General features: G+C 37.4%; 1 protein-coding gene across 4 annotated transcripts; it reads right to left on the bottom strand.

Moving 5' to 3' along the window:
• Positions 1 to 646: 646 nt before the first annotated feature.
• Positions 647 to 27,200, bottom strand: LOC127876727 (uncharacterized). 4 transcript variants are annotated; one of them, XM_052422156.1, is made up of 12 exons: positions 26,199 to 27,200; positions 24,997 to 25,361; positions 24,323 to 24,380; positions 18,132 to 18,261; positions 17,462 to 17,560; positions 12,865 to 13,024; positions 9,958 to 11,972; positions 5,490 to 5,785; positions 4,336 to 4,488; positions 3,759 to 3,846; positions 2,090 to 2,334; positions 647 to 808 (listed from the first exon to the last, which is right to left on the bottom strand). In XM_052422156.1, exons 1-2 carry the CDS (start codon positions 27,163 to 27,165, stop codon positions 25,006 to 25,008), a joined length of 1,323 nt encoding a protein of 440 aa, XP_052278116.1. In that variant the 5' UTR covers positions 27,166 to 27,200; the 3' UTR covers positions 647 to 808; positions 2,090 to 2,334; positions 3,759 to 3,846; positions 4,336 to 4,488; positions 5,490 to 5,785; positions 9,958 to 11,972; positions 12,865 to 13,024; positions 17,462 to 17,560; positions 18,132 to 18,261; positions 24,323 to 24,380; positions 24,997 to 25,005. The 4 variants fall into 4 exon arrangements, with proteins under 4 accessions (XP_052278116.1, XP_052278118.1, XP_052278115.1 ...); XM_052422158.1 differs by lacking the exons at positions 647 to 808; positions 2,090 to 2,334; positions 3,759 to 3,846; positions 4,336 to 4,488 and having other exon boundaries at positions 4,495 to 5,785; positions 9,958 to 11,969; XM_052422155.1 differs by lacking the exons at positions 647 to 808; positions 2,090 to 2,334; positions 3,759 to 3,846; positions 4,336 to 4,488 and having other exon boundaries at positions 4,495 to 5,785.
• Between the last annotated feature and the right edge of the window lie 219 nt (positions 27,201 to 27,419).

The following is a 27,419-nucleotide window of genomic DNA, read 5'->3' on the forward strand; positions in this document are numbered from 1 at the left end:
AGAAATTGTCTTCCCTGATTAGCCTGTGTGGAGTGCACATAATGAAGCAGAAATTGTCTTCCTGATTAGCCTGTGTGTGAGTGCAAAAGTTACATGAAGCAGAAATTTGTTTGTTACTTCCCTGATTTGCTGTGTGGAGTGCACATAATTGTATTGAAGCAGAAATTGTCTTCCTGATAAGTCTGTGTGGAGTGCCCATACATGAACAGAAATTGTTTCTTTTCCTAATTAGCCTGTGTGGAGTGCACATACATGAAGCCTGGTGTTCCAAACGCCGCTCATATGGAAACATATGTAAACAAAACTTACCTAACATGATCCATACAAACGTATGATAATACAAATGTAATATGCAAACTTTGATATCACTAGGAATGATCGTGAGGAAATTTGCAACATGCACGTGGGATATAAATATAAGGCTTGTTTTGGGAAAGTGAGCTTAAAGCATGTGCTTAAAGTGTTGGCCTTAATTGTGCAGTCTAACCAGGGTAATTAGGGAGGACACTTTCCTTTGAATGGTAGTTTTCGTTAAAAGAAAGTCTTGGGACAACAGTTTACGCTCAAGCATAAGCCCAGTTTTGCAGAACACAGCATATATAGTTGTTTTCCATACTGAGCAAAAATTTCAATAACTGCTGTGAGTAGATTGTCCAAACATTTGAGATGGCTGACCCGCGCGCTGTTCATGCTATTGTCATTGCTGTGCGGATGGCTTTGTTGCTTGGATACTGTGGGCTCGCTGAACATGGCTTTGTTGCTTGGATACTGTGGGCTCCCTGAACGAGTAGCTCTGATTTGGCAATGTCTGAAGGTGAACAATTATAGGTGACCGTTGTTATAGTGAAGCTGAACGCCACCAGACAATTATAGGTGACCGTTGTTATAGTGAAGCTGAACGCCACCAGACAATTATAGGTGACAGTTGTTATAGTGTGAGCTGAACGCCACCAGACAATTATAGGTGACCGTTGTTATAGTGTGAGCTGAACACCACCAGACAATTATACGTGACCGTTGTTATAGTGAAGCTGAACGCCACCAGACAATTATAGGTGACAGTTGTTATAGTGTGAGCTGAACGCCACCAGACAATTATAGGTGACCGTTGTTATAGTGTGAGCTGAACGCCACCAGACAGTTATACGTGACCGTTGTTATAGTGAAGTTGAACGCCACCAGACAGTTATACGTGACCATTGTTAAAGTGAAGCTGAACGCCACCAGACAATTATACGTGACCGTTGTTATAGTGAAGCTGAACGCCACCAGACAATTATACGTGACCGTTGTTATAGTGAAGCTGAACGCCACCAGACAATTATAGGTGACCGTTGTTATAGTGTGAGATCCCCTGCTGTGAAAGGAAGATAGAGATAAAAAATCAATTGAACTCCACGAAATATGACTTTTCAGAGTTGTTTTAGGGACTTGTTCACAGTTTGATGAAATGACGAGTTTAAAATTAATTGGCATTATCACTATATATGATAACACAATAAAAAAAGAATTTATTCAAAATGTTAAAGCAAGCGAAATAGCCCCCTGATGAAGGGCGTTAAATTTAACATTACTTAAAATAATATTTGTCCTTAAATGGATTATAATCAACTTTCATAAAGGCTAAATAATACAAAATTTGTACAATTTGTCCTCGATAATTTTGAAAATGCTATAAGCACTATCTTATTATATGATTGACTTGGTTAATGATTCTTGTTTGTGTTCAAAAGTTGGGAATATAAGCATGTTATCTGTGTTCTTCAAGTTGATGACACAATTGAAGGTAATATTCAATTGCTTAAGAGGTGTGGACAATGTTTGTTCCACCAACTTATAACACAAACTTTTATGCAGACCAACAGACGAAGCAACTGACAGCGACTTATTGTTCCCCTTTTGAACTTTCGTGACCAAGGTATAATGATATATTTATTATTTATTTAACATTTATGCAAGGCCCCTAAATTGTTTGAGATAACTCAGTCCACTATACAAATAGTAATGAAAGAGCAGCAGTAGGCGTCTGTTGTCAAAATAATTGTATTAAACCCTGCATCGTGCTAGATACGGGAATCTACAGCTAAACCTGGGATGCCAGGTTGTTCCACTGCTGCGGGAGAAGCCCCCGGACAACAGAGTTAAGACCCCATGTGCATCTTGACCCCTTCCCAAGTGCTCACAAGGCTTGGGCTGGGGGAACCACTATTGTTGGAGCCCTGATTGATACTGGGGTGATATTGGTCCTGGAATCCCTTTTCCTCTGAAGGGTCACATTAATCACAGTGCCACTGTTCATTCCGGAAAGGGCGTCATGTTCATTGATAAGATGTCCTGTAAAATCGAATATAAACACAGTGGAACTCAAGTTGCATCTGCCGGAAATCATTCTAATCATCACTAAAAGGTCTTTCATTAAAATTAAGACACAGGACTTAAACAATACACAAGCACTACGCAGTTTAGTGTATGAAATGTTGAAAAATTACGCCTTTTTGCATACATTCTGCTGGCATTTAGCCCCACAGACAGGACAATATTTCAGACGGTTTACCCAGTTGTTCACTCAAAACAAGAAAGACAACAACTGTTTAAAAGACTGGGTTACATTGATCGTGAGTGCAATAGCAGAAAAAGTTTAATTTGGTCAATTGTTTCTTAGTTAAAGAGTCATATTTGGAAGTCTACAGGCATGCTGGCTGGTTACTATAAACTGGTTCGGGATATTATGACCACAAACATTAGCAATAACTGTCATGATGATCCAAGCTAAACTTTGTTTCTTAAGACAGCAGGCATTATAGTTGACACCAACAGTCCACTTGCAGCCGTCTAAAAGTTTTTCTATAAAATCAAAAACAGTTTATGCGTTTATTGTTCTTGGTTTGTTTTTGTTGAATAGCCCCATGTAATACTTTCTGCAAACATTGATGCATTTTGGCAAGACAAATGCAAGCAAACCAGTGCTAAAGTTGGCGCAAAACAATCATGTCAAATTGCAACTAGTGAATGGAATAGTAACACAGTCATGAAAATTACATGAAAAATGCTTTAATTCGTATATGTAGTTGGTTAATCAAGGTCCATGGACATAATTAGAATGCTGCATTGACCATGCAGTAAACGCAGTTGTAAACTCCTGAATTTTTGTCTTTGTCACCATAAGCTTCCATATTGCTTAGCCAACAGATTTGAACTGAACCAATTTGTGGCAACAATGTTTCAGAGATAGAAAGCTTCTGAAAAATAATATAGACATGCAATGCAATCATTTTAAATCAACAGAGAATATGTGTTGAGTTAATTTCAGTATATTCTTAAACTTATTTCACAGGTGGTTATAGAGAAACAAATATGTTCACCAGGTGCATAGCAATGGGGGAAAGGGACTTTCTCTTAATCCGGAGTGTTAAAAAGATGATATCCTAATATTTCATCACTTTACATTGACAATACTTAAAAATACATGAAAATTGATCAGATATCATGTTTTTGCGTAATACTGTATTAATGTGGGACCTTAGTCAAGTGGTGGGATGTTGGTCTAGGAAACGAAAGGTCCCAAGATAGGATTCTGCTCACACCACAGAACTGTGCACTCAACTCAAACAATTAATCCCATTCTTGTTCTATTGGGTACCTGTGAGGGAAATAAGCAAATCTGCTGTGGTTGCATACTGTGCAGAATGTAAACAGACGACTTATATCCCAGTGATCAGGTGCCACAGTGTACGTTTTGCAATGGTTAGGGGACTTACCTATTGAGATGTAGTGAATGAGTTGGAGTTGTTAGGATTTTCTCTGTGAATAGAAAACCAGCTCTTTGCGCATCACTGACATATGTCCCTGTAAACCAAATAATTAATGCATTCTGAAATAGCATCAGTTATATTGGAGGTCAATCAATGTTGTTTGATTAAATAATATAAGAAATACATTATGTTTGAAGGCTCTTGATGCAAATGAGGTATACAATTAACACTTCACACACACACAGCCTACTATATACTGTTCACTTGATACAATCATTTTTCATCCATATCTAACCAATCTGCATTAAGTTACGTGTAACTCCAAAAGAGTTGGACGGACATAAGGAAGAATTGAAGGACGGAGAGAATTCTACAATTCTATCCGACATCCCCCCCTGCACCCTTTCAAGGCAATACAAAAAGGCAAACGATTATGAATATTTACAATTACGTAATGAATTAAGTTTAAGTTAGCAGCAAGGATAGAGTATTACCAATGTATAACACGCACACACTATTGAAATAAAATTTTGAGTAGTAACACACTGCACATTATACAAGGTAAATTACAGGACCAATGTACCTTGTAGAAGAGGTAATATCAGCCCACTTGGCAGGACAGTTTGGAGCCCCAGCTTTAGACTGGCTGCACCTATCCGGACCCAGCTTACCAGACAGCCTGTTGTTCAGCTGGGGTACCGATCTATGACAGCATGGGATCCTGTAGGAACCTCCTCTTAAAACAAAATTCAGGAACTTAAATAAATATTGAAGGTAATAATTGTATAATGTGCTGAAGTCATTAAAATAATTGATTTGCTAAAATTAAATAAAATTTAACAAGTCTATTACAGCAGATTTTGTATGAAAGGATAAAAGCTTGGTTCAAGGGCTGAATTTCGGCCAAAAACGTAGACAAAACTATGCCTTCACCTTCTATCATTAAACCTGATATGAGATCAATTGCTATTTGCTATTTATTTATCAAGTGGATTAATTTTAAAAACACATACTAAACCATTTGATGCTAGGAGATTTCTTCAATCAGGCAGAAAAAATACTGATTTTAAGTGAGCTATATGAGCCTCATTCTGGGAAAATAGGGCTTAAAGTATGTGCAGTATGCACAGGCTTATCTGGGATGACACTTTAATAGGACTTTATGTATGTGCAGTCTGCACAGGCTAATCTGGGATGACACTTTAATAGGTCTTAATGTATGTGCAGTCTGCACAGGCTAATCTGGGATGACACTATAATAGGACTTAATGTATGTGTAGTCTGCACAGGCTAATCTGGGATGACACTTTAATAGGACTTTATTTATGTGCAGTCTGCACAGGCTAATCTGGGATGACACTTTAATAGGACTTAATGTATGTGCAGTCTGCACAGGCTAATCTGGGATGACAATTTAATAGGACTTTATGTATGTGCAGTCTGCACAGGCTAATCTGGGATGACAATTTAAGCACATACATGAAGCCCCATATCCCAGAACACCGCTAAGATACTACTTATTTTTCTTGTTGCTGCTGCTGCGACTGGGCCATAGACAGAGATGTAGCGAGTCCCGACGCCGAAGTCGCCACCCCCAAACCCGAGAATTGCCGACAACAACTGTTGTTGAATGGCGTCAATCGCATACTGCTCTCCAGGCCTAAGGTTCACATTATTTGAGAACAACATATCGAGGTCAGTCACATTAACAGACGTGTCACGCAATGCCTGCTCTACCTGTTGGATCAGATCGTTTCAGTTCGAGCGACTTGTCCGGCCTAATTTGTCGACGCCCATCATCCAATTGTTGCTAAGCGACATCGATGCTGAGACGGAAGTCAATTCACCAAGGCTCTGCTGTTGGAAGTGTTGATGTAGCCAACATGAGAGGAGATATTGATAGGAGGCTTGGTATTCTGACGCAAGACGTCTTCATGCTGAATTTCTTAAGCGAGTTGTAGTATGTGTGCAAGAAGGGGGCTGTTATCGACTTTCACTTCAATGACGTTTGTCATGTTTGCTAGTAAAGTTCACTGAAAAGGAAATGGAAAGTAAACTAAAACCAGATTGTTTAGTGACACATGAATAAGCCTTGCAACACCTTACTTTACAGACCTGTTTTTAAAATGCCAACATTGTGCCTAAAATTGATATTTAGAATATTGCAATTAATTGTTCACCAATTAGAACTCAGAATAACGTAGTATCAATGTTTTACGCGCACCAACTTGAAATTGGAATTTTTGGTTTTGTAGCAAGGTGTTATATTTATTTTTTGTAAATCAAAAACAGGCATTACTTGAGCAATTTAGAATGTGAGACTGTACACCTTTAATTGTGTGACTATAAAACTTTAAATGTGAGAATACATAATTTTAAATGTGATATATATACTCAGCAACTTAAAATGTGAGACAACACAACTTTTAATGTTACAATCTACATATTTAAGTGTGAGTCTGCACACCTTTAAATGTGACAGTTTATGACTTATACCTGAGACTTAACAACTTTAAATATGAGACAATACAACTGTATGGCATTTAATAAGAAACAATAGATGTGAGTTTAAAATAGTAATTTAACTTAGTGAAATAAGCAAACTAGAGCTTTGTCAAAGACGTGATGAATACCCCCACATGCCGCATTGACACATAATATTTTGCATGCCGTCTTCACAAAAACAGCAAACACCATGCTCAATTTTTAAAAACGCAGTAAGTGACCCCTTGACCTAGTTTTTGATCTAGCATGGCCCATGTTCGAACTTGGCTTTCAGATTATCTAGATAAAACTTCTGACCAAGTTTGGTGAAGATCGGATGAAAACTACTTGAATAAGAGAAAGGACACCATACTGAATGTTAAAAAAAAGCACAAAGTGACCCAGTGACCTAGTTTTATGCTCGGCATGGCCCATGTTGAAACTTGTCCTTAAGATCATTCAGATAAAACTTGTGACCAAGTTTGGTGAGGATTGGATGAAAAACTACTTGAATTAGAGAGCGGACAACATGGTGAGGTTTAAAAACGCACTAAGATACCCTGTGACCTAGTTTTTGACCCGGCATGACCTATATTCAAACTTGACCTAGACATCATCTAGATACAACTTCTGACCAAGTTTGATAAAGATTGGATAATAACTACTTGAATTAGAGAGCGGCCAACATGGTGAGGTTAAAAACACACTAAATGACCACGTGACCTAGTTTTTGACCCGGCATGGCCCATGTTCGAACTTGACCTACACATCATCTAGTTACAACTTCTGACCAAGTGTGGTGAAGATCGGATTTAAACTACTTGAAATAGAGAGCGGACATGCTCAATGTGTAAAACGTACAAAGTGACCCCGTGACCTAGTTTTTGACCCGGCAATGCCCATGTTTGAACTTGACCTCAAAATCATCTAGATACAACTTCTGACCAAGTTTGGTGAAGATCGGATGAAAACTACTTGAATTAGAGAGCGGACAACATGCTGATTGTTTTAAAACGCACCAAGTGACCTCATGACCTAGTTTTTTGACCCGGAAAGGCCCATGTTTGAACTTGGCCTAGACATCATGAAGATACAACTTCTGACCAAGTTTGGTGAAGATCGGATGAAAACTACTTGAATTAGAGAGCGGACACTTAATACAGTCAGACCGACAGACCAACTGACAGACAGACAAGTTCACTCCTATATACCCCCTAAACTTCGTTTGTGGGGGTATAATTAAGCCAGTTATTCTGAAAAAAAACTTTAAAATGTGCTATCACTAGGGGCTTAGCTCTATTTTTACCTTTTTTGGATTGGGACTATTCGTGACAAGAGCACCGCATTGCGGGTGCAGACCGCTCATCTATTTTCTTTTTAAAGGTGAAGGGACTCTCAATTTCAATCACAAAGGAGGGAGGGGTGGAGTGAAGAGAGGTGTATGGTGTGGGAGTGTGGACATTTATTACATTATCTTCCAAAAATGGGAAAAAAAATGAAAAAAAAAATCGGGGGTGGGGGGGGGGGGGTGGGTGGGTGGAAGGGGAATCTTTGGTGCGATGGTTGTACGTATTTCAAAAATAAAATAATAAAATAAATATTTGTGTTTTTTAACTGTTTCAAAAAAAAAATTGGGGGGGGGTGGGGTGGGTGGGGGGGGTGTAATGTGTAAGGATGTGGTGGTCATTTGTGAGATGATCTTAAAAAAAAAATTAGGGGGGGAGGATTCGGGGGGGGGGGGGGGGGGGGGGGGGGGAGGGCACGGGGGATGGTTTGGATGGAGGCTATAGTGGTAATTGTCAGCCAAGAGTAGTTTTGGCAAAGTATCAATCAAATCTAATCATAAATAAAGAAGTTATGGCAATTTTAGCAAAATCTAATAATTTGACCTTGAGAGTCAAGGTCATTCAAAGGTCAAGGTAAAATTTAACTTGCCAGGTACAGTTACTTAAGATAGCATGAAAGTATTTGAAGTTTGAAAGCAATAGCATTGATACTTTAGAAGTAAAGTGGATCGAAACACAAAATTTAACCATATATTCAAAGTTACTAAGTCAAAAAAGGGCCATAATTCCATAAAAAATGACAACCAGAGTTATGCAACTTGTCCTTTTACTGTACCCTTATGATAGTTTGCGAGTGTTCCAAGTATGAAAGCAATATCTATGATACTTTAGGGGTAAAGTGGACCACAAAAAAAACATTAACAAATTTTTAATTTTCTAAGTATAAAGGGCCCATAATTCCGTCCAAATGCCAGTCAGAGTTAAAGGGCACATAATTCTGTCAAAATGCCAGTCAGAGTTACATAACTTTGCCTGCACAGTTCCCTTATGATAGTTAGTAAGTGTTGCAAGTATAAAAGCAATAGCTTTGATACTTAAGGAATAAAATTGACCTAAACACAAAACTTAACCAAAATTTTCAATTTTTTAAGTATAAAAAGGGCACATAATTCTGTCCAAAATGCACGCCAGAGTTATCTAATTTTGCCTGCCTAGTCCCCTCATGATAGTAAGTAAGTGTACCAAGTTTGAATGCAATAGCATTGATACTTTCTGAGAAAAGTGGACCTAAACGCAAAACTTAACCGAACGCCGACGCCAACGCCGACGCCAAGGTGATGACAATAGCTCATAATTTTTTTTCAAAAAATGGATGAGCTAAAAAATCATAGTGTTTTGAATTTAATTGGGAAAATGGTTGTAGTTTTTGCTAAACATAATTTAAACAAGGGACAAAATTGTCACAAAACCAGGTTTTCATTGTGAAAAAAAATCTGATAAAGGGAGACAACTCAAACTGAACTTTTGAAATGAACAAACAAAATTAACCCCCTTTGTAAGTTTGTTTTAAAATAAATCTATTTTTAGTCGTGGCGACCTTGACATTGGAGATATTGACGTGATTCTTTCGTGCGACACACCGTCCCATGATGGTGAACAAATGTGCCAAATGATTTTAAAATCTCATAATGAATGACATAGTTATAGCCCAGACAAGCTCATTTATGGCTATTTTTTACCTTTGAACTCAAAGTGTGACCTTGACCTTGGAGATATTGACGTTATTTTTTCGCGCGACACACCGTCTAATGATGGTTAACAAATGTGCCAAATGATTTTAAAATCTCACAATGAACAACAAAGTTATGGCCCGGACAAGCTTGTTCCGCCCGCCCGCCAGCCAGCCAGCCAGCCCGCCCGCATTCGCCAATCTAATAACCAGTTTTTTCCTTCGGAAAACCTGGTTAAAAACCTGGTTAAAAATGAGAATAAGTGTTATCAAGATAAATTGTGCTAAGGTTCAACTTATACAGCTGCATAAGGAAACAAACTCAATTTGTAACCTATTAAAACATTGTTTGGGGTCAAACCTTGAATTGAGAACTTTAGCCAGTAATTATGGAAAAAATAAACTGTTTAAGATTAGGAATGGGACTCAATTTTGGCCACAATTTCGACAAAATGAATAACACTGTATGATCTCACCTGAAGCTCAAGAAGCTGAGCTGATATGCTGGCCTCGGTGATATTGCCAAAGGCTGAATTTGAGTTCTGATTAACTCAATGTTGCAACCTATCAAAACATTTTTTTTCTACTGGGAAACCATGAATTGAGAACTTAAGCCAGTAATTATGGATATAGACTTTTTGAGATAAGAATGGGGCTGAATTTCGGCCCCAATCTCAAAAAAATAATAAACACAGTAAGGTCTCACCTGAAGCTCAAGGAGCTGAGATGACATGCTGGCCTTGTTGATATTGCTAAGAGGCGAGTTTGAGTTCTGCTTTCTTCAGGTTGCGAGTCGAAGGGCGTACTGGACCACACAAGAAAACTGCTGTCATTTTCAAAGCCTTCTCAATTCAATGTGAGGCCTTTTTGGCTCGGAGTGCTAAGTGCTCATAACAAAACAGAAAACAGAAACCAGACATGTTCACTTTAAGCACCTTGTTCACAATAGTGGGCGTAATTTGAGTCTGTGGCACACCCCATGGATGTATGGATCTCTCAGTGTATACAACAAAGTCTTTACTGCCTTTCTGTGTCATCATGGATGTAATGTGCTGTGGGTGTTTAAACAACCAAGTCTTTACTGCCTTTCTGTGTCATCATGGATGTATTGTGCTCTGGGTGTTTACAACCAAGTCTTTACTGCCTTTCTGTGTCAGCATGGATGTATTAAGCTCTGTGTTCACAGCCAAGTCATTACTGCCTCTATGTGTAAGCATGGATGTATTGTGCTCTGAGTTCACAGCAAGTCATTACTGCCTTTCTGTGTCAGCATGGGTGTATCGTGTTCTGTGTTCACAGCCAAGTCATTACCGCCTGTCTGTGTCAGCATGGGTGTAACGTGTTCTGTGTTCACAGCCAAGTCATTACTGCCTTTCTGTGTCAGCATGGATGTATTGTGCTCTGGGTATTCACAACCAAGTCATTACTGCCTTTGTGTGTCAGCATGTATGTATTATGCTCTGGGTGTTCACAGCATAGTCATTACTGCCTTTCTGTTTCAGCATGGATATATCTTGCTCTGGATGTTCACAGCATAGTCTTTACTTCCTTTCTGTGTCAGCATGGATATATCTTCCTCTGGGTGTTCACAACCAAGTCATTACTGCCTTTCTGTGTCAGTCTGGATGTAATATGTTCTGGGTGTTCACAGCATAGTCATTACTGCCTTTCTGTGTTAGCATGGATGTATCGTGCTCTAGGTGTTCACAGCTTAGTCATTACTGCCTTTCTGTATCAGCATGGATGTATTGTGCTCTGGGTGTTCACAACCAAGTCATTACTGCCTTTCTGTGTCAGCCTGGATGTATTATGTTCTGGGTGTTCACAGCATAGTCATTACTGCCTTTCTGTGTTAGCATGGATGTATCGTGCTCTGGATGTTCACAGCTTAGTCATTACTGCCTTTCTGTATCAGCACGGATGTATTGTGCTCTGGGTGTTCACAACCAAGTCATTACTGCCTTTCTGTATCAGCATGGATGTATTGTGCTCTGGGTGTTCACAACCAAGTCATTACTGCCTTTCTTTGTCAGCATGGATGTATCGTGCTGGAGGTGTTCACAACCAAGTCATTACTGCCTTTCTTTGTCAGCATGGATGTCTAGTGCTCTGGGTATTCACAACCAAGTCATTACTCCCTTTGTTTGTCAGTAACATTGCCAAAAGTCCGTTCTATTATGATATTTTGGCCGCTGAGAGGACAATCTGGGGCAGTCCGTAACCCTACAGTCGTCCAAACTATTAACAGCAGAAGTATCCCACTAGGAAAGCTTACGCTTTTATTGTTCCTTGATTTTCTCCCGTTCAATTTCTGTTTGTCCCATAAAGATTGGAACAAGTTATTGAACGTTTTATTTTTCATGATATTTGTTGTGATGTCCAACAGCAACAACTGACTGTTGGCGTTACCATAACTACTGCTATTACTTTTCGTGTCTGTAACACTTGTCCCTCTCAGGCCCACAGGGAACTCTAGCTTAACAAAACTACCCAGGCTTATGTTTGGAAAACGTGACATGGGCATTGCGTTTGTTCAGAATAGAATCATGCTCAGAATTTCCTGCAGAACAGAGTTATTCAATCATGCTGACTTTTTGAGTCAGGAGGTCAAGGGGGATGAGTTAGAAGTCAGGGGAGGGGAAGGGTCGTTCTGGACTGGGGCTCCTGCAGGTAGGGCTCGTGCGGTTGCTGGGCCAACTTGATATCAATGCTGGTGCTCTGCTGAAAACAAAAATAACACAGTGGGTGATAGGAACTTGTAACAAATTATATTATAATCTATAACAAACTATGCCTCTTGACAGGTTGTGAAGGTTTTCAACAATATGAATTTCTAATCTGGCATTTTATTGGTTCCTTGTCCTTAATAGCATGAACATAAATACAGTTAAGTCATTTTGTATTACAACAAGAAAAGTATTGGCTAATGCTATACTTATCTGTAAATTTATATCTATTATCTTTACTCCATTTTCAGAGATGTATTTTCATAAGCCAATATGCGGATCACTAATGTTAGAAAGTGTCGTCCCATTTTAGCATGTGAAATTCACACAAGCTAATAAGGGCGGGTAATTTCTGACTAGACTGGATTTTCATAAAGAGGATTATTTGTTTAATGAAAAATACCTTTAAGAGGAAAGTGTTGTCCATGATTAGCCTGTGTGGACTGCACAGGCTAATCTGTGACAACAATTTAAGCACATGCATAAGGCCCCATTTTTCCACATCACAGCTTTTTTATCTATTAGCCATTTTTTTGCTGCATAACAAAAAGCAGGAAAACCATCTGGTTAAAAATTTAATATTTTTTAATTGTACTTATTCTATTAATCACATTACTTTCAAAATGCCATTAGATATGTTTTATTGTTAATATATGTTTCAATAAATGGGAGGCAACAATATTAATATTTAATAATAATATTAATGTCTCACCAACATTGCAAAAAAAAACACAAACATATTATTTTACCATGCCTTTACAGATCTTTAATGGTTAAAATCTGTTTAAATTCACACTAGAAAACAGTTTTAAAGTCAATCAACATGTAAGTTGTAAGACATAATAAAAATAAATAAAACATTAAACAACTTAAGGGCAACAACTCACTGCTGGTGCAGATCTACAGTTCTCTCCCTTGTTAGTTTCAGCTAAAATGTCCTTCATGTTGCAATACCAGGACATGGAAAGGCTGTGTCACCCTCACATTGCTGGACTTTGATTTGGCTGAGCCTTTCACTACTCCTTTGTCTTCTGTGCTTAGCAGTTGCTTGTAACATGAGAAAACCAATATGAAGTCTTTTGAAACTAGTAAATTAGTAATACACCAGCAATTTTTTTGCCAAATTGAAAAAAGTATTTGTACCACACCAATGAGGACAAGGGCTGTTTGTAAAACATGCATGCCCCCCATATGGGCTGTCCGTTGTAGTGGCAGCCATTGTGTGAATACGATTTGTCACTGTGACCTTGACCTTTGACCTGGTGACATGAAAAACAATAGGGGTCATCTGCGAGTCACAATCAATCTACCTATGAAGTGTCATGATCCTAGGCAAAAGCGTTCTTGAGTTATCATCCGAAAATCATTTTACTATTTCGGGTCACCGTGACCTTTGACCTAATGACCTCAAAATCAATAGGGGTCATCTGCGAGTCATGATCAATCTACCTATGAAGTTTCATGATCCTAGGCGTATGTGTTCTTGAGTTATCATCCGGAAACCATTTTACTATTTCGGGTCACCGTGACCTTGACCTAGTGACCTCAAAATGAAAAGGGGTCATCTGCAAGTCATGATCTATCTAACGATTAAGTTTCATGATCCTAGACGTATGCGTTCTTGAGTTATCATCCGGAAACCATTTTACTATTTCAGGTCACCATGACCTAGACCTTTGACCTAGTGACCTCAAAATCAATAGGGGTCATCTGCGAGTCATATCAATCTACCTATGAAGTTTCATGATCCTAGGCATATGCGTTCTTGAGTTATCATCCGGAAACCATTTTAATATTTCGGGTCACCGTGACCTTGACCTTTGACCTAGTGACCTAAAAATCAATAGTGGTCATCTGCAAGTCATGATCAATCTACCTATGAAGTTTCATGATCCTAGGCCCAAGCGTTCTTGAGTTATCATCCGGAAACCACATGGTGGACGGACCGACCCGACCGACATGTGCAAAGCAATATACCCCCTCTTCTTCGAAGGGGGGCATAATTATATTCTTTGACATGCGTTTGTGTTGAAAATGTTCAGTTTCAGTGCTCATTTTATCAATCTCTTGCACGACGGTTACATTACATTCACCTCTGTGTTGGGCTCAGAACGGACTATTGTTATGAAAGCGTCTCATTCATGTCATGATCATACCAAGCGTTTATCATTAAGGTTACAGTATACTAAACAATATTTTGCCCGACGGTTACATTGCATTCAATGCAATTTAAGAAAACCATCTCATACCATGATAACTTATATCAGTCTTAATTCATTCTTATAAAATTGATATGGTTTTTTGATGTTAAGAAACCAACATACATACACACGTCGAAGCAATTCCTAACGTCACTCAATAAAACATATGTTCAATTATTTACATATGTAAAGTGCGTGCAATGATTCCATCTGCGTAAATGGGCAATAAAATAGTTCCAAAGAGTTGCATTAAAACTCGCAAGTATTTGCACGATTTATCGAACATTTTAAAGTCATATTTCTTAATTTAATGCATGCGATCTTAAATATCCAATCAAATATACATTGAATGCGTTTGTTCGGTTTTAGCTATTTTATAGACAAAATGGCGTGCTGAGCCTTTCGCAGAGTAGTATGTGAGAGCAAAGAACGACAACTCTGCGTGGAGATTGTCATTTTATTAGTCCACTTGCATGTAAGTGCCTATTACGTGTACTTTATAAAGATGGAAAGAAAAGGCTTTTTTTCACATACACAATGGAGTAAAAATTATGTTACAGGCCATTTGCCCTTAATAACTATCATATTACAATACTAGTTTGCCTGTACTTTGATGACGCCCATAAATCTATATTTTCAGTTACCAATAACAAAACAATATTTTGTCCAAGTTATTTTAAACATTAACTGTGTTTGATATGATATTCTGTGAACAAAATACGGCTCAAAATTTTTAATTTTGTGAAAAAATGAGTAGCCAACTTTTAAAAATGGCAAACTATGTTAAATTGGGATATTGTGAGCTACTATTAGACTTGCTTAATATGTATGTTAAATTTGCATTGATATGTACACTGATGTCTCAATTACCAGTTTTTAATCATAGTGGTTTTTATACCATATTTGATCTAATCAGAATTTACAAATACCAACAGACTGGAGGCAGACTAAACTTGAGCCATATTCCGGACAACTGGGCTTAATGAATATGTATAGTACCACATTAGCCTGTGAAGTCCACACAGGCTAACTTGAGATAACACTTTCCACCAAGACATGATTTTTGTTTAGAAATAATTTCTTTAAAGCGAAAATTTCCTCAAAAATGGAAAGCATTATCCCTGATGATTCTGAGTGCACACTGCACAGGCTAATCTGTGGATGGTACATAACATGCATTAAGCACCCTTTTCCCATAACAAGGCTCACCTGGTATCATCTTGTACAACTCTGTAACAGACTGTGGGGGGATCTACTTTGAGCCTCATTCCCAGAAAACAGGGCTTTATAAATTGTGCACTAAGTGTCTGCCCAAATAAGCCTACCGGTAACAACTTATAATGAAAGACTACATAATTTTTAATTTGATACTCGGCAACTTTAACTGTAAAACAATACAACTTTTAACATGACACTGAACAACTTAAAATATGAGACTGTACATATTTAAATGTGCACATCTTATTACGCGAGACTAATCAACTTGCAATAGACAATACAACAAGTCATAAGACACAATACTGTAAGTATATGAGTACTTGATCACACACGTTTTGCCTATGGATTAGACAGAAATGCAAAAACAGATGAAAGTCTATGGTGAATTAAGTATATGATATTCTGTCTTGCTACCAGGGGCCATTATACTAGTAATAATAGCCAATTCTGGTTAAATTTTTTATATGTACGTGATATTGAATCGATACTAGTTAATGTCTACATTTTATGCAATTGTTTTTGTAACACAGACCTTAGATGTAAAGTTTAGTCACTGGCGTTGAAAGTGTGTGCATAAGGATATAAAAGCAGTATAGTGATATTGTCTTTGCAAACATCCGGTTTCTAATTTAAATAAAAATCATAATCAGTTATACGTGAACACAAATACTTAACAATTTATAATTTTTGATTTGTATTTTGATTGTACTAAGTTTCAACTTATACAGCTTAATAAGGCAAGTAACTCATTGTTGCAACCTATCAAACACTTTTTTTGGCAAATAATGCATTGTAAATTTTAACCAGTAAATATTTATAAAACAAGGGCTGTGTGTAAAACATGCATGCCCCCCATATGGGCTATCCGTTGGAGTGACAGCCATTGTGTGAATATGTTTTTTGTCACTGTGCCCTTGACCTTTGACCTAGTGACCTGAAAATCAATAGGGGTCATCTGCCAGTCATGAATAGTGTACCTATGAAGTTTCATGATCCTAGGCATAAGCGTTCTTGATTTATCATCCGGAAACCATTTTACTAGTTCAGGTCACCATGATCTTGACCTTTGACCTAGTGACCTTAAAATCCATAGGGGTCATCTGCGAGTCATGATCAATCTACCTATCAAGTTTCATGATCCTAGGAATAAGCGTTCTTCAGTTATCATCTGGACACCATTTTACTATTTCGGGTCACGGTGACCTTGACCTTTGACCTAGTGACCTCAAAATCGATAGGGGTCATCTGTGAGTAATGATTAATGTACCTATGAAGTTTCATGATCCTAAGCATAAGCGTTCTTGAGTTATCATCTGGAAAGCATTTTACTATTTCAGGTCACCATGACCTTGACCTTTGACTTAGTGACCTGAAAATCAATAGGGGTCATCTGCAAGTCATGATCAATGTACCTATCAAGTTTCATGATCCTAGGCATAAGCGTTCTTGAGTTATTATCCGGAAACCATTTAACTATTTCGGGTCACTGTGACCTTGACCTTTGATATAGTGACCTCAAAATCAATAGGGTTCAACTGCGAGTCATGATCAATCTACCTATCAAGTTTCATGATCCTAGGCATAAGCGTTCTTGAGTTATCATCCGGAAACCATTTATCTATTTCGGGTCACTGTGACCTTGACCTTTGACCTAGTGACCTGAAAATCAATAGGGGTCATCTGCGAGTCATGATCAATCAACCTATCAAGTTTCGAGATCCTAGGCCTAAGCGTTCTTGAGTTATCATCCGGAAACCATTTAACTATTTCGGGTCACGGTGACCTTGACCTTTCACCTAGTGACCTCAAAATCAATAGGGGTCATCTGCGAGTCATGATCAATGTACCTATGAAGTTTTATGATCCTAGGCCCAAGCGTTCTTGAGTTATCATCCACAAACCACCTGGTGGATGGACCGACCGACAGACCGACCAACAGACCGACATGTGCAAAGCAATATACCCCCTCTTCTTCGAAAGGGGGCATAAAAAATTAGACTTTTGAGGAATGGGGCTGAATTTAAGCCCAATCTTTGACAAAGTTACTAACACTGTAAGGTCTCACCTGAAGCTCAGAAGCTGAGCTGATATGCTGGCCTCGCGGATATTGTTAAGGGCCGAGTTTGAGTTCTGATTAACTTCGGGCTGAGAGTCGAAGGGTGTACTGGAGCATACAACAAAACTGGTGTCATGTTTTTTAGCCTTCTTTAGTCTCAATTCAATGCAATGCCCTTTGGGCTCAGAGTGCAAAACCGGACGTGTTTACTTTTAGCAACTTGTTTTCAATAATGGGGTGAATTTGCGTCTGTGGTGCACCACATGAATATATTGTGCGCTGAGGACAGTCTGTAACGCTACTACTGTCCTAACTATCTACATCAGATATACTTCTGAATGAATCATTTCAATTGTTCCTTTTTTTCTCTCGTTCCTTGCTGAATATATAGCTGTCTTATAAAGAATTAAACAAATTATTCAACGTTTAATTCCTCGTGAGATTCTTCGTGATGTCCACAGCGAGAACTAACTGTTAGCGTTAACTGTTAGCGTTACCATAAGTACTGCTATAACGTCTCGCTTCTGTAACACTCATCCCACTCTGGCACTAGAGCTAAACAAAACTACTCGGGCTTGCTTGGGGAAATCTCGACACGGATATTTCGGTTGTTCATAACAGCGCGTGAAAACTTGATGTGCTGAGGATTTATTGCACAGACTCGTGTAACGATGCTGACCCTTTGAGGCCGGAGGTCCAGTGGGAGGAGCTAGGGATCAGGGGAGGGAAAGGATGGTTCTGTATTGGGGCTCCTGCAGGCCAGACTGGTGCTGTTGCTTGGCCAACTCGATATTAATGCTGGTGCTCTCCTGAAAACAACAACACTAGATTGGGGGATATGAACTTGTAACACATTTTTATAATACAATGCATAATACACTACATATATGCCTCTTGATTGGATGTGAAGGTTTTCAACAGCAAAACATAATTATCTGAATTTCTAATTTGGCATTTCATTGGTGCCTTGTCCTAAATAGCAATTAATGAAAATTAATGCAATTAAAGGGAACTTTTCACGCTTTGGTAAATTGACAAAATTGAAAAAAGTTGTTTCAGATTCGTAAGTTTTCGTTTTAGTTATGATATTTGTGAGGAAACAGTAATACTGAACATTAACCATGCTCTAATATAGCCATTATATGCATCTTTTGACGATTTTAAAACCTAACAAGAGTTCCGCGGTCGGAGATGACCGCATTGAAGCCGGATTTTTTATTTAAATGACAGGAAAGTACCTTTCGTGTTTTTGTCAATGCAATACTTAAATTACTGAAATATTGTTCAAAGGTCAAAATGAAATGTAAGTACTTTTCAAGGCATGAGCAAACCTTGTGTTATGTTTTGAATGCATGCATATACATGAACAACAATAACATTTAAGGTCACAAATATGAACTTGAATTGACAATTAGGAAGTTTGATCTCAATTTTTTTATTTTTTAACATTTTTACATTCAAGGTCACGGTGACCTTGACCTTAAAATGACCAGTGGTCATCTACTAGTTCTGGCCAACCTTCATATAAAGTTTGAAGACTCTAGGTCTAAGCATACCAAAGTATTAACAACTTTAACATATTTACATCCAAGGTCACAGTGACCTCGACCTTCAAATGAATGACCTTGAAATGACCAGTGGTCATCTAAGTGTGCTTGCAAACCTTTACGTCAAGTTTGAGATTCTAGGTCCAAGCATACCAAAGTTATAACAATTTTAACATTTTAACATTGAAGGTCACAGTGACCTTGACCTTCAAATGAATGACATTGAAATGAGCAGTGGTGATCTTCTAGTACTGGCCAACCTTTATGTCAAGTTTGAAGACTCTAGGTACAAGCATACCAAAGTTATAACATGGAATAAGAACTTTAACATTTTTACCTACCAAAGTTATAAGAACTTTAACATTTTTACATTCAAGGTCACAGTGACCTTGACCTTAGAATGAATGACCTTGAAATGACCAGTGGTCATCTAAGTGTGCTTGCAAACCTTCATGTCAAGTTTGAAGACTCTATGTCCAAGCATACCAAAGTTATAACAATTTTAACATTTTAACATTTAAGGTCACAGTGACCTTGACCTTCAAATGAATGACATTGAAATGACCAGTGGTCATCTTCTAGTACTGGCCAATCTTTATTTCAAGTTTGAAGACTCTAGGTACAAGCATACCAAAGTTATAACATGAAATAAGAACTTTAACATTTTTACATTCAAGGTCACAGTGACCTTGACCTTCAAATGAATGACCTTGAAATGTCCAGTGGTTACTTACTAGTTCTGGCCAACCTTCATGTCAAGTTTCAAGACTCTAGGTCCAAGCATACCAAAGTTATAACAACTTTAACATTTTTACATTCAAGGTCACAGTGACCTTGACCTTCAAATGAATGACCTTGAAATGTCCAGTGGTTACTTACTAGTTCTGGCCAACCTTCATGTCAAGTTTCAAGACTCTAGGTCCAAGCATACCAAAGTTATAACAACTTTAACATTTTTATATTGAAGGTCACAGTGACCTTCACCTTCAAATGAATGACCTTGAAATGACCAGTGGTCATCTGTTAATCCTGGCCAACCTTCATGTCAAGTTTGAAGACTCTAGGTCCAAGCATACCAAAGTTATACCATGAAATAAGAACTTTAACATTTTTACATTCAAGGTCACAGTGACCTTGACCTTCAAATGAATGACCTTGAAATGACCAGTGGTTACTAACTAGTTATGGCCAACCTTCATGTCAAGTTTCAAGACTCTAGGTCCAAGCATACCAAAGTTATAACAACTTTAACATTTTTTATATTGAAGGTCACAGTGACCTTGACCTTCAAATGAATGACCTTGAAATGACCAGTGGTCATCTGTTAATCCTGGCCAACCTTCATGTCAAGTTTGAAGACTCTAGGTCCAAGCATACCAAAGTTATACCATGAAATAAGAACTTTAACATTTTCGAGCACGCCGCCCGCCCCCCCCGCCCGCCCCCCCGCCCGCCCGACAACATCAATCTATAAGCCGAGATTTTTTCGAAAAAAAATCCGGCTAAAAATTATAAAGCGTTGCAACGCGAAACGATTGAATAATTTGGAGAGTTCTGTTTTTGTCGTTAAATTTTGTGCAACTACGAAGATTGCTTATATATGGTATAAAATACGTCAAGAATGTGTACTCGGCGGAATAGCTCAGTAGGCTAATGCGTTTTTACTTCAGGACTCTGGCAGGACTCCAGGGGTCACTGGTTCGAAACCTGCTCCGGGCAATTTTCTTTTCCTTTTTTAAAATTTTTTTCTTGATTTTTTACTGGAGCTTTAACGATCCAATGCTTACATTTATCAATATAAAGCATTTAATGAATAAGTTAAAAAAATGCCAAAATCTGTGAAAAGGCCCATTTAAACCATTTCGTATTAAAACAGTGTTGGCTAATGCTTTAATAACCTGTAAATTCATAATAATTATTCTTACTTAACTTTCAGTGTAATTTTATAAGCCAAATTGCCGCTCATCAATATTAGAAGCTTTCGTCCCAGATTAGCATGTGAAATCCACATAAGCAAATCATGGAGGACACTTTCTGACGATACTGGATGTTCACAAAAGAAGATACTTATTTTCAACCAAACATACATTTAAAGAGGTAATTGTTGTCCCTAAGTAGCCTGTGCGGACTGCACAGGCTAATCTGGGACTACAATCTAAGCACATGCATTAAGCTCTATTTTTCCACAGCGTGGCTCATGTCTTAAGCCAGTTTTTTCCTGCATAACAACAAAAAAGAATGGAAAATCATCTTGTTAAAAGTAATAAATGGTTTATTGTTCTCATAATCATAAACGGTTAACTTTTACAATTCATTCACAGAGGATTTACTGTTGATACAAGTTTCAACAAGCAAATTCGTTGAATTGATATCCCCTGCCAATATGCTTCTGGACACAAAAGTGTTATATTTATCACTCAAAAAAGCATTTTTTCAAGATACAAAGTGCCATAACTCTGTTATAAACAGATGGTGTACAACGCCGTTTGGCGTGCATCATTCTCTTATCAATATATATACTCATACCAAGTTTCAATGCAATCCGCTAAAGCACTTCCAAGATATGGCTCCGAACGAATGGACGGACGGAAAGACAGACGGCCAGACAACGCCAAAACAATATCTATCCACCTATGGCGGGGGATAATAATAAATGGGAGGCAACAACTTCATATTAATGTATTCCCAAAGTTACAAAAACACACACACCATTTTTACCATGCCTTTACAGGTCTTTGGTGTTAAACTATGTTTAAATTCACACTAGACAACAGTTCCAAAGTAAACCATCATGTCATAAAAGTTGTAAGATATATTACAAATTAGTAAAATATGAAACAATTTAATGGCAACAACTCACTGCTGGTACATATTGACAGTTCTCTCCCTTGTTAGTGTAAGCTAAATTAATTAAAGGCCACAATATACTAAATGATTTCCCTATATAATTCAATTTAAAAGCGTCAACTTAAAGAGAAAATAAATGCAACATTTTGAACATAGAGACCACCATAACCAAACTTTTACTGAAAGTTCATTCTAAGTTGAATCAATTTAAGCAATAAAAAAGATATGTCATGTTAAAACCAAACATTAACTTTACTCAAATCAAACTCTACTTCTTTTGCGCCTTAAATTTTGCGGCCATTTTCTAGTGCAATATAACTGTTTTCAGGTCAAACTTGTACTTTAGTCTCTAACTTTATCATATGTCAGGGATTAAATACTGAGCACCTTTTCTTTCCCTTCCAATATATCCAAGAGATAAAGCCAGAACACCAGTCTAAAGTGTAAAACATGGCTTCGAGTAAAATATGATTTTTTTAGTCAGTACAGCCCTACATGAAACGATTATTTAGTATAATGTAACCTATAAAACAACCTGACCTGTTTAAAACGCAAAAAATATGCACTTCCTTATCATTTTTCATCTATCCTCAATGTGCATGCCAAACTTCAGATTGATCCTTTACGTAGAAATGTTGAACAATGAAAATTATTATAATAATGCCTGATAAGACATATGGCTTCAATTGTCGGTGCTTAAATTTATAAAGGGCTTTCAAGAGCAAATAATATTAACTTATATAACAGAATACAGTAAATATACTGTAAACTTCTTATATGCTTTATCGAAGAAGAAATATAATATTATTAAAACGTGTTTGGGCTTCTTTCAGTGCGAATTTGTGAGTTTAGAGTTGCTCAATACGAGATTCTACTTTTTATTATCCCCTGCCATAGGCGGAGGGATACTGTTTTGGCGTTGTCTGTCAGTCCTTCCGTCCGTCCGTCTTTCCGTCCGTCCGCCCGTCTGTCCGGAGCCATATCTTGTAAGTGCTTTGGCGGATTTCATTGAAACTTGGTATGAGTATGCATATGGATAAGAGGATGATCCACGCCAAATGGCATTGTACACCATCAGTTAATAATAGAGTTATGGCCCTTTGTATCTTGAAAAATGCTTTTTGTGTGTCCGGAGCCATATTTTTGAAGTGCTTTGGCCGATTTTATTGAAACATGAAATGAGAATATATATGGATAAGAGGATGATGCACGCCAAATGGCAGTGTACACCATCTGTTCATAACAGAGTTTTGGCCCTTTGTATCTTGAAACATTGTTGTTTTGAGTGTCAAATATAATACTTTTGTGTCCAGAAGCATATTGGCGTGTGCTATCAATTCAACGAATTTGCTTCTTTTAATTATTTTCCCATACAAATTTTCCAATTTAATTATTTTTCTTTACACTTTTCAATACTCGTTAACTCCATGAAACAAAACGCATTTATTCCATGAAACTAACAAGAACGCATAATATCCTGTGAAAAAATGGTGGTTTTATGTAAATCATGCTCCTTTGTGACGGGGCCTGTTTTGACTAAAAAAACAACACTGTATACTCAATGAAAACTTAACACCTCCTCGCAATAAGACTCTATACCGCATTAGATGGAATAGATTCCAATCAAATAGGCTTAATTAAATATCTTACAGCTTTACAAAAACTCAAGGCCTGCATGGAGATGACAGAAATTATTGCGGTGTTGTGTTTCTGAGGTGTCTGTATCGGTAAGTTGGAAAGCATCGAGCTGGAGAAGGGTTTGAGTTATTGATCATCAAGTAAAATAAGTTGTACTGAAAACACGATATACACAAGAATAGACGCCATTTTACCTTCTGTGAAATCATATCATATCATTCTCGTACACTTCACTTATTTATACACTGCAAAAACACTATTATTCGCGGGACATTATTTTTTATCGATTTTAAGGGTTAAACGATCCACAAATTAAATACAAACACACTGGAAAATAACTTACACAAATTCCATATTTATTGTTTCCAAACTGAGAAAGTCATGCATTAACTACCACGTCCATGAAAGTCTTTTTTTAACCACGAAATAACATGCGGACTAATATATATGATTTTACAATAAACAAACAATTTAAAAGGATATTTTACCTTATGTAAATTCATACCATTCTTTGCCACCTCATCTTAATAAACAGGAAATACACAGGCAGTACTTTTCCTTGAGTATTCATGGGTCTGTTTAACAGACCCATACCCAAAGCGTGTTATATGCTGTTTCTTATGAAAATTATATCTAAATTATGTTTCAATTAGATCTAACAAAGTTTATAACTATTATAATAGGATTTTATTCCTATAATTTGAAGTATAATTAAAACTTATATTAAATGTGTTTTTCCCAAATCAATGGACTTTTAGCACAAAACAAATTCAAAATCCCAAAATTGCATTTTTTCCCAAAGTGGCCAAGAAAAGGCCTGACAAAGCGTCTCTTTTACCTTCTGCGTCATGCTTGCCCCCCACATCCTCAGCATCGTTGACCCGACCCAGCAGCAACTGGAGCAGTAGAAGAGCTTGATGTATTTCTTGTATGTATATTTAGGACTCACACACACTGATATAAATGTAATAACAATCAATAAGACATGTTCAACATCATAAAATATGGCAAATTAATAAATCTCACATCAAGTGTAACCTTTCTGTAAACGTTGCGTAAAATATCAATATATACTCCTCCAAAGATTACTTAAACAATTTCATATTTTATTAAAAAAGTATTCATCAATATACATTTCTTACATGGCATGGTGTTTATAGAAATGAAAGTCTAAAAATAGCCTCAGTTGCTATGTGCATGTGCATATATGTAGAAATATTAAATTTTCAGTTGAAATGCTTTGTTTTTTCATGCAAAGTTTACAAGATCTAAATTTTAGGACCATAATGACACAAAGGTTATGACAACATAACATAATATGCATTAGATCTTATGTTCAAAACAAAAACCCTCACATTGTGTAATCAGATAACAATATGTGCACATAAATTATTTGTATCTTTAACTACACACTTAATGTTGTATTGTAACATCACACACTACTATGTTCGTATGCTAAACAACAAATTGTCATTGAAATAATAATCACAAATTACAACAACTAATACATACATGTACACACTATTCCACTCTGAACACCAGGATGTTGTTGTCCTCCCACTGTCCCACAATGATGGATGATGTGGTGCTGCTGTAGCAGACTGACCATGGGTACCACAGTCCATCCTCCTCAGTAGCAAGATTAGCCAGCTTACTCTCTCCCTCCCAGCCCACCTGTAGTACAGTGTGGGACCGGTATCCACAGACCAGCACCTGGCCTGCAGGGGTCACATGTAGACCAGTTGGGTCACGTAGTGCTGGGTCTGTGTATGTAGCCAGGAGTGTGCCATCCCTGGCCAGGGTGAGAAGCTTGTTCTTCAAGTAGCTGGTGATGATGTACAGCCTGTCTCCTGTGGGACTCACAGCACACTTGTATACTGCAAAACAGAGTAACATCAAGATATTGAATTACTGTTAATGTTAAATAATCTTATTAAACATACTGCAGTGATATTGTATTACGCATATGCTGTTATAAATAGGCCTTTACACATCTAAAATATATGCATAAATTCCAATGATTCAATAGTAAAACATGACAATAAACTTCAGTAGCAGAGCTATTTAGTTAACGTTTGACATGTTGAAATGCGACTGTTGAGTAAGATATGAATTGAAGTAAAACAATTACACAGATGAAAACAATTACACAAACTGAAACAATTGCACAGTTCTATCAACAGGTAAACATATTGTACATGTACAATCATTTAACAACCACAAAATTAAGACCAGGTCAGAAAGTGTCTCTTTCCCAGGAACACAGTTTCTATTTATAGACATGCCATGTAGTGACAGTCAAAATACTTCATTACTCATGTTTATAAATCAATAATAGTGAATCTTGTTTTGGCTACAATGTACTGTAGCATTCAAAGGGCACATATGAATTATAGAACAATTTTTTTATAATACATCAGCAGGTTTTCTGCTATTACATCTGAATTTTATTTTATTATCATCTCACAAAGTATGTAACTATAATTTATATTATTATTTTTTCAAAATAACAAGATAAAGGCCTAATGGGTCAATATTTGTTGATTAAAAAAATAAATCCCAACTCGGTTCATTTAGTCAATAAAAATTCCCAAATTTGTCATTGTATGGATTTAAAATAACACAATTTGACTAGACTCCTTTGTCCACAATGGCTAGACAAATCCCTGTACATAATACACATGTTATCAGGATGGATTCACCATGATTCTTACCTTTCCAATCAGCTGATCTATCTTGGTAGAGACTGCAGATCAGTTTGCCACTCAGTGAGTATTTGTACAATTCTTTACCAGAGGTGACAAAAAGGTCTCCTTGGTGATGGACAATACCTCTACATTCATGTTGTAACTGAAACTTCCTGCCAGAGACAAGCTTTCCCTGGTTGACAGTGATAAACTGGACCTCATGTATCTTGCTATCATGGTCATTCACAGCCACTGCAACCTCACTGGATGTGATCAAACATATGTCCCATGGCCCAGCAGTCACATCCCAGTGATTCACCACCTGGTACTGCTGGTTCAGCAGCTTGATCCTCTTATTCTTCGAGTCTGCGACCAGCACCTGCCCATCAGTCAGAACACATATGCCTGCAATACTACATTCATATGAATCACTTGGTATTCTCACATTGTGCACAGACTTCCGCTGGACGTTAAACGCCTTGCCTGACTTTCCTAGCAGAGTCAATGCCTGCTGTATTATATGCTTACATTTTATGCTGGCTATAAGACAGAGCTCCTTATTATCTCCAATTTTCTGAACAAGTTCATGGAATTGTGACAAGTCATTGTGAAGAGTGGTGCATTTATGAATAGAACTTGTAACTGACCCTTTTATGCTTATAACTTCCTCTTTTATATCATTTAGTTCCTTCACAGTAATATTATCAAATTCATTCAAAATGGAAAGAACACTCCAACACATTTCTTCTTTTAAATTATTGCCCGATGTACCCACAGAACTATTAAAACACTTATCTATATTAGTACTTAAATTGCCATGCAATTGTTCTATCATGACTGCCCCATGTTCCTTGTATGTTCTCTGCAATGACTGAACACTGGCCTCCTGATTTATCTGTAGGCTTTTGATTCCCCCCATGACAGTTTCCAGCTCCACTGACAGTCCCTGTAGGTCTGTGGGCTGCGTGTTGGTCAGCTCCGAAATCGGGGTCATTTTACTGCACTTGCTGAAATAAACAATTAATACATGTACATACCAAGGAATAGTCAGTGATATTATGTAATGCTTCAAACAAGTATACATTGTAAAATAAAAACAAACAAGGAAAATAAATGAAAGCGTTTTTCTAAGGCTGGAGGTATATAGATTTGCCCTTTTCCCTTAGTTCTTCCATCTTCGTGACTTTTTTGTTACATATAACTTATATAACACCTATTCCTAAAAAGTTTACGAGAACAGTAAACAGG

The sequence above is a fragment of the Dreissena polymorpha genome, chromosome 4 (assembly GCF_020536995.1).
Source record: "Dreissena polymorpha isolate Duluth1 chromosome 4, UMN_Dpol_1.0, whole genome shotgun sequence".
Lineage (NCBI taxonomy): Eukaryota > Metazoa > Mollusca > Bivalvia > Myida > Dreissenidae > Dreissena > Dreissena polymorpha.